A 10765-nucleotide genomic window follows, 5' to 3' on the forward strand; every position below is an offset into this window, starting at 1 on the left:
GTAATTTCATATTAGAACAAGTTTATTACATTTTGATTAAAGATCATAATAATGTGCACCAATAAACATTTCACAATGAAACCAGGAATGAGTACTTTTTGTTTTTTTTAAGTAGCCTACATAGGGTTGAAATTTCCATTTGTGTAGGTAAAAAGTGTGCAAAAGAGAATAAAATGTGTAGAAGTCCTGTGTTCACTGATTGTTTGCCTCTTGTCCCTCCATTACAGCAACCATGCGTCCCAATAGTCCTAGCATAGAATTTGTAGCTTCATCCATTTTCTTAAGAATGACAGCATTAAGTTCTCTGGCATGCTCCATAAACCGTTCATCAGCAGTTTGTAAGTATTCCAACAGCTCCTTATTTGAACCTTTCTTCCTTATTCTGATCTGCCGCAGACACCTTCTTGGTTGTGACTGAGAAGAGCTGAAGGACGATTCAGCTCGCTCCAGCACATCATCGACTTCCACCAAACTGTCTTTATGCAAAAAAAGAATAGCAGCAAATTACTAAAAAGACCAAGTGCCGTTCACATACCAAAACAATTTCAAAACAATAATTTCCAAATAATAATTAAAAAAATCAATGTAAACAATGACACGCTTCCTGACTCCACGTGATGCGTGATTTTTATTTTATTTTTTTCAAGTGATGTGTGACCCTATCGACAAGCTTATGTCATCCCTCTCATGAGCTCACGTCAGAGATGTATGGAAGCGAACATTAGTATATAAGTATTGATTTGTTTCTCAAAATAATCTATCCTTTGCATTCAGAAGAACTTTGTCAACTGGATTATTTTGATGCACCCTAAATATGCATTTTGGACCGTCAAAAAATGGAGTACATTCGCTTGCATTGTTTAGAGGAGGAGGCCTAAAATGAAATCCTAATAGTCTTAAATTCTGTTTTGATGAAGAAAGAAACTCCGATACATCTTGGATGGCCTGAGGGTGAGTAAATTATCAGCGAATTTTCATTTTTGGGTGAACTATTCCTTTAAATTAGCTACTAAAAACTTTGTTACATGTAAGCTGCTTAACTAGATGGGTATCATAAACCAAATTTGTCCTTATACAGCATAGCACTGTACACAAATAATGTTATAAAAATATGTAGGAAAGCTAAAAACAAAGTCAAGGAATAGTGAAAGCTTACCAACATTAGATACAGTGGGTATCAGTGATTGCGCTTTCGTCTCCAGCATGGCTGTTGCTGAATTAAAGGCCCCAGTCAATTCTCTCGCTTGTAGGTGTTCAAGTACCTCCATAACGTCGTAGTTGGCCGTTTTATTGCTCCGTTCACTGACGCATTTACGTAGGTCCTTCTTCTGGTCCCTGAACTCTTTCTTAAGTTTTTTAAGCTTGTTTATGACTTGTTCAGATGAACGACTGAAACCAGCGTTCGCCATTTCTTGGCATATCTCGTCGTACACTTTTTTCTTTCTTGTCAAGGTCTCCAATTTCTCCTGGATATCCGAAGAAGACCATATCCCAAGCAGCACGCTGGTTTCCTCCAAAGACCACTGCTGTATGGTTTTGTTCTCGGGTGTTTTGCTGCCTACAAAGAAACATAGTTACAAACTTTGCACAATAGTTGTTTCCTTTGATAAACACTTAACATTTCCTATTGATGCTGCTTGGTTATCATTTTGATTCCAACTGATTAGCCAATTAATCATTTAGACCGACTTCAGCTATCAAATAATTCACGCACTCACTCACTCACTGACTGACTACATGGACACCAAAATGTGTCTTATTGCGAGAAAGCGGCGTTCACTTTTACATGCACTGTATAAGCAGCGTCCTCTTTACTCCCGTATACATGTGGCTCGATCAGCAAGCAGCTTTCTACACAGCAACGTAATTGCCTTGCAACACTTGTGTAAATAACAAACATGACATACAAGGAAGACTTCGCTATTTTATTCTCCCTTGCCTTGCTTATCTCCAGTTATTCCACAGTTGTTAGTGTTTGTTTTCTTAACTTTCCAACGTGACCTGCAGCAGAATTGCGCTACAATAGCGGGGTTTCACTATTACATAAAACTCAGCGATTCCCCCAATGTACGAGCTCATATATGCGAATTTGAGAGACAGTCAATATTTTATATTGGTGTGAATAAATGGGTATAGTTTATATACCTGTAAGAATGCCACTTAAGCATTAAGATGACTACATAAGCCATGTTAAAACCCTTAAACCTTCAAGCGGCTTTAGGAAATCAGTGTTCTCATTTACATAACGTTTCAGCTGCTTTCTGCAAAAACCCTGGAATTAACATTTTTCTAAACCAGGATTCACTGACAAAAAAAAATAAACATTTTGTTAATTCATGATTTTTCCAAGTCTGGAAAACACTTAAAATTGCCTGATATTTGCATGTTTTCTGTGACAGCGGGAAACCTGGCCAAGTTCACTATTTTCACATTCATAAAATATTTATTACTTGACCTTTTTCACAGACTGTGATGCATTTCAGCCTTGTTTAGCAGCATTAATCTAGCAAACTTTATTATATTTGCACTTTTTAATTATTTAGTGAAAATTATTAACATTACACTTTGTACCATATTACCCTGGAATAAAAATTACAAAAAAGTACCACAGATGCGATGAGGTTTCTAAAACAGCTGCTTTTAGAACTGTGAACGAATAATTATTTTGAACCGGTTCGTTTTAGTGAATTAATTGAACCAGTTCACCAATTTGGTCAACTGGTTCAACTCATTGACAAAAAAGCGTTGAGTGAGTTGAACCAGTTCACCAACTCTTTTTAGTGAATGAGTTGAACCAGTTCAACAAATTGGACTGAATCCTTTGAAACAGATCGCATCTTGAATCAACACTGATCCACAAGTTACCTATCTTAACCTGTCTCTTGGATGTGCCTGACACTCCAAATCGAAATGAGCTGATAGCTGGGAGTAATATGATCCTAGGACTGGTGATATCTGCTTTTGCCAACTCTTCTTTGCAATGAACCACTCCAACTAATTCACAAATCGGACAGAACACTCGGGTCGCAACAGCTCTCTAGTCAACAGTGCAGTGAGTCGCTCCTAACAGTTCTTAATTCAACAGTACACCGACTCGCTCACAGCAGTTCTTGAGTCAACAGTACACTGAACTAAGAATTGCCTCTTTTGGAAGTGTACGACATACTGAGAACAGATGAGCTGCTGACATTGAGCATGCATGTGATTAAGGGGCAAAATATATTTTGCTGAACAGCAGAAAGTATCAGGACAGCAAATTTACACTGTTATACAAGCTGTACACTCACTACTTTACATTGTAACAAAGTGTAATTTCTTCAGTGTTGTCACATGAAACGATTTGGTTAATTTAGAAGATATCTACAGATGCAAACAGACAGAGGGTAGTAGGCTCAAAACAAACACCATCTAAATGTGTATTTTGGAAGTTCTCTTTCCATAAGAGTAAAAGAGGACATGGAAGCGAAAACCAAATCTCAATATTTTGTAGAAATCTGTTGAGTATGAAACAATTGTGTGAGTGTGAGGGAATGAAAATAGATTGGTTAGGAAGTCAGAGTCGTGTTAATATATTGAAAATTTTGTTAAAATATATATATTTTTTTAAATAAATAATTGAGAGGTGCCCTTTTTTTTTTTTTTCCACTTGAGCCCCTGCCCTCCAAAATGTCTGCAGGGTAGCCACCTATATCACCTGCAGGATGGTAAGTGTCACTCTTCATTTCATATCGTGAAGAAAATTGGCAATACGCAGCCTTATTAATAAGAGAGTTTGTTTTTGGTGAGTTAAAGATGGATTGAAGGGAACAAAATGGTGAGAGTGGGTAGTCTTTGCCCCATTATTATACACTGCAACAAAATACGTTTTTGATATGTTTTGGCTTCTTTTACAATATAAATATCTAAAACTCCTTTAAAACAATGTACATTTACATTAGTAAATATAATGCAGAAGAAAAAATTGTTCTCTGAGAATGTTGAATGCAATATAAAAAATACAAATATTTTAAAATATCTAAGAATCCTTTAATAATAGATGCATTCACCAGAGAAGCAGCATATAAGACATATATACTTGCTTTTAGAGAATAGATTTTGTCTTTACTGCACTCGCAGAAATATAAGTGAAAACATGTACTTATATTTGTCTCTTAAAGCAAGTCTAAATATGTTGCTTCTCAAGTAAATTTATTTTGAGACAATTTTGAAATGGAAAACAAGACCAAAACACTTGATCATAATAGGAATTTTTTTGCGGTTAATTTTTTACTGAAATAAACTTAAAATGTACGTCACCCAGGGAAAGAGCCGTAGGTGAGCCGAAATTGCACACCAACCCTTCCATTTTTAAGCAGGCACTCACTGCTAATTCGGACAGACATGAAACAATAACTAAAGTGCTTGGCATGTTCATGTGGGATTTCCATGTATGATTAAAATACTCAAGCATCATTATCACAACATCCCTTCTCGTATAGCAAGGTTATTCCTTTTATAGTGATGTACAGCTTCCAAATATTGAATATGTTGAGTTTGAAGTGCACTTTATGTTGATTAGTGCAGGTATTAAGTTAAAATGATGATTTAGTAGAGAAAATGTTTGTTTGTTTTGTTTTTGTTAAGGACCCTGACAAAAATTAACCATGGTTTTACTATGGTAATACTTTATAATATTGTACTTACCAGGACTGCGGTCACCATGGTTTTCTAATATAAAAAAAAAAGCAAAAACTGAACCGTACCGAAATGGTTACCATTAAACCATGATACAAACTGAACTGTGAAAAATTTGAACAGTTACACCCCTATTATTATTATATAGTAAGCAATATCACATAAGCAAGTGTACTGAAAATCAGCATGTTGTGATTCAGCCATGGCAGCCTTTTGCCTCAGGTAATCAGATTGTTTTCATTTATTGATTTCATATAATATATATATATATATATATATATATATATATATATATATATATATAGCTCTGTTGTGCATCTTTTTTTCTTTTTACCAAAAATGATATAATATATATATTTTAAGGCTGTCAATTTCTTCAGATATCTTGTGAGTTATTGAATGCATCTTTAGAGTGCGCAGCAGTGTGTCAACCGCTTTTCACCTGTTCCGTTTCTGACGAGCTTGCTGCACTGCACGCAACAACAAACTCAGCGTGAGAGAGACGTGAACAGATGACTTTTGAAACAGATCTTTTTCATGAATCATCCGAAAAGAACTGAGAATTTGAACTCAGGAGCTCAGGTTAGCAGTTTGAATCAGATTCACTTTCTCAGCGAATCAGCCGTCAGTGAGTACTAGGAGTGCAGACTTTTTAAAATAAAAAAAAAAGTCTGACCATTCTCTATTGACCTCTCTCATCAACAAGGCATTTCCATCCATAGAAATGCCACTCACTGGATGTTTTTTGTATTTGGTACCATTCAGACCATTGTGTGTGAAAATCCCAGGAGATCGGCAGTTACAGAAATACTCAAACCAACCCGTATGGCACCAATAATCATCCATGCCACTATCTAATCAGACAATCATATGGCAGCAGTGCAGTGCATAACATCAGGCAGATACAGGTCAGGAGCATCAGTGAATGTTCAAATCAACCATCAGAATAGGGGAAAATGTGATCTCAGTGATTTGGACTGAGAATGTTTGAATATTTCTGTAACTGCTGATCTCTTGGGATTTTCATGCACAACAGTCTCTAGAATTTACTCCGAATGGTGCCAAAAACAAAAAACATCCAGTGAGTGGCATTTCTGCAGATGGAAATGCCTTGTTGATGAGAGAGGTCAACAGAGAATGGCCAGACTGGTTTGAACTGACTACGGTAACTCAGATAACCACTCTGTAAAACTGTGATGAGTCTAATATCATCTTAGAATGCGATTATGAGATGTGGGTTGGAGCTGTTTTGGTGGCACGATGGGACCTACAAAATATTATTCAGGTGGGTATTAATGTTATTACTGATATTTGTATATAAAAAAAAAATAAATAAATAAAAAATCAAGCTTTTGATGCTTGCACACAACTATTACACAAGGTGCAAAAATGTATTGATGCTCAAGAAGACAACACACTACTATATGCATACTATACTTTATGTAAATATCTGTAATGTACACTCACCTAAAGGATTATTAGGAACACCTGTTCAATTTCTCATTAATGCAATTATCTAATCAACCAATCACATGGCAGTTGCTTCAATGCATTTAGGGGTGTGGTCCTGGTCAAGACAATCTCCTGAACTCCAAACTGAATGTCAGAATGGGAAAGAAAGGTGATTTAAGCAATTTTGAGCGTGGCATGGTTGTTGGTGCCAGACGGGCCGGTCTGAGTATTTCACAATCTGCTCAGTTACTGGGATTTTCACGCACAACCATTTCTAGGGTTTACAAAGAATGGTGTGAAAAGGGAAAAACATCCAGTATGCGGCAGTCCTGTGGGCGAAAATGCCTTGTTGATGCTAGAGGTCAGAGGAGAATGGGCCGACTGATTCAAGCTGATAGAAGAGCAACTTTGCCTGAAATATCCACTCGTCACAACCGAGGTATGCAGCAAAGCATTTGTTTAGCCACAACACGCACAACCTTGAGGCGGATGGGCTACAACAGCAGAAGACCCCACCGGGTACCACTCATCTCCACTACAAATAGGAAAAAGAGGCTACAATTTACAAGAGCTCACCAAAATTGGACAGTTGAAGACTGGAAAAATGTTGCCTGGTCTGATGAGTCTCGATTTCTGTTGAAACATTCAGATGGTAGAGTCAGAATTTGGCGTAAACAGAATGAGAACATGGATCCATCATGCCTTGTTACTACTGTGCAGGCTGGTGGTGGTGGTGTAATGGGGTGGGGGATGTTTTCTTGGCACACTTTAGGCCCCTTAGTGCCAATTGGGCATCGTTTAAATGCCACGGCCTACCTGAGCATTGTTTCTGACCATGTCCATCCCTTTATGGCCACCATGTACCCATCCTCTGATGGCTAATTCCAGCAGGATAATGCACCATGTCACAAAGCTTGAATCATTTCATATTGGTTTCTTTAAAATGGCCCCCACAGTCACCAGATCTCAACCCAATAGAGCATCTTTGGGATGTGGTGGAACGGGAGCTTCGTGCCCTGGATGTGCATCCCACAAATCTCCATCAACTGCAAGATGCTATCCTATCAATATGGGCCAACATTTCTAAAGAATGCTTTCAGCACCTTGTTGAATCAATGCCACGTAGAATTAAGGCAGTTCTGAAGGCGAAAGGGGGTCAAACACAGTATTAGTATGGTGTTCCTAATAATCCTTTAGGTGAGTGTAGATTCTGATGTGTAAAAATAAGGGTTACAGTGTCAGTTGCCTTTTATAAAATTTTTGTGGCCATACCGTTACCTTAATGTGACATTTAATAGTAAAATACTATGTCACGGTCCACCACTGTTTATAAATCGTTGTCACATGAACTGATGTTTAATGAGTCTTTTAGCTTTGTGTTGTGCAAGTCCATTTTTGTCTTCTTTCCTTCTGTGTACAGTGTGTACTGTATTTTCAAATGTATGTATCCATTCTTGCAAGGTAATGACCAACTGACCATATTTTTCTGAACTTACTGAATCAATAGATTTATTGTTTTATATGTAGCTTTATTTTTTAAGAGTTTAAAGTGAGTTTAAAGTGCCTTTACAGGGATTTTAAATTTTATTAGACAGGTTGATTGAATTTCATAAAATTTCATAGTATGTATTCCACATTTATTTGAAATGAAGAAGTTGAAGTCAAACTTTGCCTTCTAATATCTGGTCTATACACACATGTTGCATAGGTCCACACAAAGTTTGGCTTACATGAGACTAATGGGCCTAAGGTGCCTGCTTTGATTATTTGACACTTCTTTTGGGCTATTGCTTGGACTCCTTTATCACTGTCTGTAGCTATATTTATTATTAGCTACAGACAGTGAGTCTATGGCAGCCCTTAGCACCATCTTGTAAAATGTTATTTGAGGTTTAAGTAATCTATAAATTTAAGTGCCATGTGCAAAATTGTTGGTGAATGGTAAGTAGCCTGGAGCATTACAAATATAACTGTTGTTATTCATAAAAATACTGAGATCCAACATTATACAAATGTGCCTTTATGGCATTAATGTGAACAAGAACATAGATGGGTATACTTTTTAGCTCCAGCTGTGTACCAGGGTATAATTTATAATGACCACTTTGTTTGTAATTGTGTGTGTTATATTTCCCCAAGTGACAATTCCAACATTTCGGAAAGGAAAGGGAGCTGCAAGAGTAGACCTCTGGGGAGTTGCTGGAGATGTAGATGCAGTTGTACTTAGTTTCCTGAACACTGAAATTTTACAAGACACCTCTGGAAATTCTGCAGTCTGGTCAAGATTGGCAAAATATTTTTTTCAGAGTGACACATCAAAAAATAGTATGTATGTTGTACATACTATTGTACTATGCAAGTACTATGTACTATTGTAAGTGGTGGTGGCGTAGTGGTCTAAAGCACATAACTGTTAATCAGAAGGCCGCTGGTTCGATCCCCACAGCCACCACCATTGTGTCCTTGAGCAAGGCACTTAACTCCAGGTTGCTCCGGGGGGATTGTCCCTGTAATAAGTGCACTGTAAGTCGCTTTGGATAAAAGCGTCTGCCAAATGCAAAAATGTAAATGTATGTCATATATATGCAAGTAAATATATAGTAAATATGTCGTGTGGAGGTACAATAGAAAAAATATCAGAGGCCTAGTTGAAGCACAGCTGAAAGAAACAAGTTTTCCTGTAGGAGAAGAGTGCTGAATATTTACTCCGAAAAGCAAGTCTTGTGCTATATAAAGAATCATAAAGAGTGTTTAGCAGTTGGTTTCATGTCTCTAGGTCAAACGATCATTGATTTGAATATATTTAGAAATATTTCAAACATTTACATGATACATGACTATATTTATTTGAAAACATATCGAATGCATATTTCACAAACAGACTTGTCACTAAAGGGATTTTTTTGACAACATTTAATGTTTTTTGTTATGTCATAATATCAAATGCTTAAATTTATGTATATGGCTAATAACATTTATACGGATGTATATATATATTTAATATTATAATTAGCTGTCGATTTAACACGTAAATTCAGTGCAATTAATTTTACAAAAAATAACTCGTTAAAAACATTCATGCAATTAATCTCATGCCCACTGACCATAATAAGGAAGATTCCTGAGAAATGCAAGCTTGTAGTTCCACCTGTTTACTCCAGAGGGCAGTGAGTGAAATTTCAGCTGTATGAGCAACACAGCTTATTATAGTGACGAAAACACTTAAGCAGAACTACACAAACATGTGTTAAGTTCTTGCATTCAAAACACTCGAAGGAGCGCAAATGCGATCTAAGGGATCTCAAGATGTGTTTAAAGATAACTATCTATAATTATATATTGATATAAATATGTATAATCATCATATATTGAGTTACTGTTATATGAGGGGCTTTCTCAGCAAATATTTGTATATGCGATTAATCAATCGGGACACCATGTAATTCATTTGATTAAAAATGTTATAGAGAGAGAGAGAGAGAGCTTTGTGCTAGGCAAAGAAAGCCTATTCTTTCCAAGTTAGTTTGGCTTGAAAATGTTATAGGCACGGAGAGTTTAATGGTTATTGTCGCGAATGTCAAACGAATGTGAAATATAATACTAACTTAAGCCCTAATAGCTAAAAAGCCCTAGTAGCTAGCCCAAATTTCCGTACAAATCTTAACAATGCATAAAAATAACGTACAAAAAAGGTGTAAAAGAAGGCCTACAACAAAGATAGAATATAGATAACATACATACCGAGCTCAGTTGCGGAGGAATCGGGCGATTCCGCGTTTGTATCCATGGCCGTCGCTGAATTCAACGCCTCGGTCACTTTACTCGCTGGTCGCTGTGCAAGAACTGACTCTAATATAACGTCGTAGTTAACGGCTTTCTTACTCTTATTTATTTTCGTCTTCTTGTCCCTGTAGTCCTTCTTAAGTTTTTTTAGTTTGTTTACGATTTGCTCGTTCGAACGAATGAAGCCAGCGTCCAACATCTCTTGGCTTATTTCGTCGTACACTTTTTTCCTCCTTTTCGTGCGCTTTAGTTTCTCCTGGATCTCCGTGGAAGACCATATCGTGAGCAGAACTCTGGTTTCATCCGTAGACCACTGCTGTGGGCTTTTGCTTTCGGACATGTTGTTGTTTACAGTTAATAGGCACTCCTAACTGCAGACTTGAGCGCGATAGCTTGCCTAGCCAGAGCCTTGTTTTTTTCTTCTTCTTCTGTTTATTTGCAGCTCGCACTTAATAGTGCATTACCGCCACCTGCTGGAACGATCTCTTATTTCGTTCATAACGAAATAATAATCACGTACTGTTTCATTCTGTCCCCACCATTCGCACAGCCCTGTTGGATGTTTGGATATTAACTGCAATGTTTTATTTAGACCTGTATGCCCCAACCTATTATATTCTCTTCCCTCCTATTTCTTCCACTGTTTCTCCCCTTCCCAACTTTTGCTTGTATTCCATATAAATGTCTTCCTTTAATTTAATTATTCCAATACTTTGTTACAATTCCTGTAGCATCTTTTGTTTTATTATTGATTTGATTTCTGACCTACAGTGTGATAATTCAATTTATACCACCTCTTTTTCCATAGCTTACTTTGCTAATCTATCCGCTTCCTCATTTCCTTTAACTCTCACAT

General features: G+C 36.9%; 1 protein-coding gene across 1 annotated transcript; it reads right to left on the reverse strand.

Annotated features, from left to right (window-relative positions):
- Positions 1-4: 4 nt before the first annotated feature.
- si:dkey-261j15.2 (uncharacterized protein LOC794828 homolog) lies at positions 5-10321 on the reverse strand. The gene is made up of 3 exons (XM_052140839.1): positions 9868-10321; positions 1157-1558; positions 5-476 (listed from the first exon to the last, which is right to left on the reverse strand). The coding sequence occupies exons 1-3, from the start codon at positions 10247-10249 to the stop codon at positions 193-195; spliced, it is 1068 nt and encodes a 355-aa protein (XP_051996799.1). The 5' UTR covers positions 10250-10321; the 3' UTR covers positions 5-192.
- Positions 10322-10765: the final 444 nt, after the last annotated feature.

Source organism: Xyrauchen texanus, chromosome 13 (genome assembly GCF_025860055.1).
Source record: "Xyrauchen texanus isolate HMW12.3.18 chromosome 13, RBS_HiC_50CHRs, whole genome shotgun sequence".
Lineage (NCBI taxonomy): Eukaryota > Metazoa > Chordata > Actinopteri > Cypriniformes > Catostomidae > Xyrauchen > Xyrauchen texanus.

Coding starts and splice junctions, on each gene's coding strand:
- si:dkey-261j15.2 (XM_052140839.1), bottom strand. CDS start 10,249: ATGTCCGAAAGCAAAAGCCCACAGCAGTGGTCTACGGATGAAACCAGA. Junction 1,559..9,867: donor TTCCTCCGCAACTGAGCTCG/GTATGTATGTTA, acceptor GTTTCTTTGTAG/GCAGCAAAACACCCGAGAAC. Junction 477..1,156: donor ACCCACTGTATCTAATGTTG/GTAAGCTTTCAC, acceptor TTTTGCATAAAG/ACAGTTTGGTGGAAGTCGAT.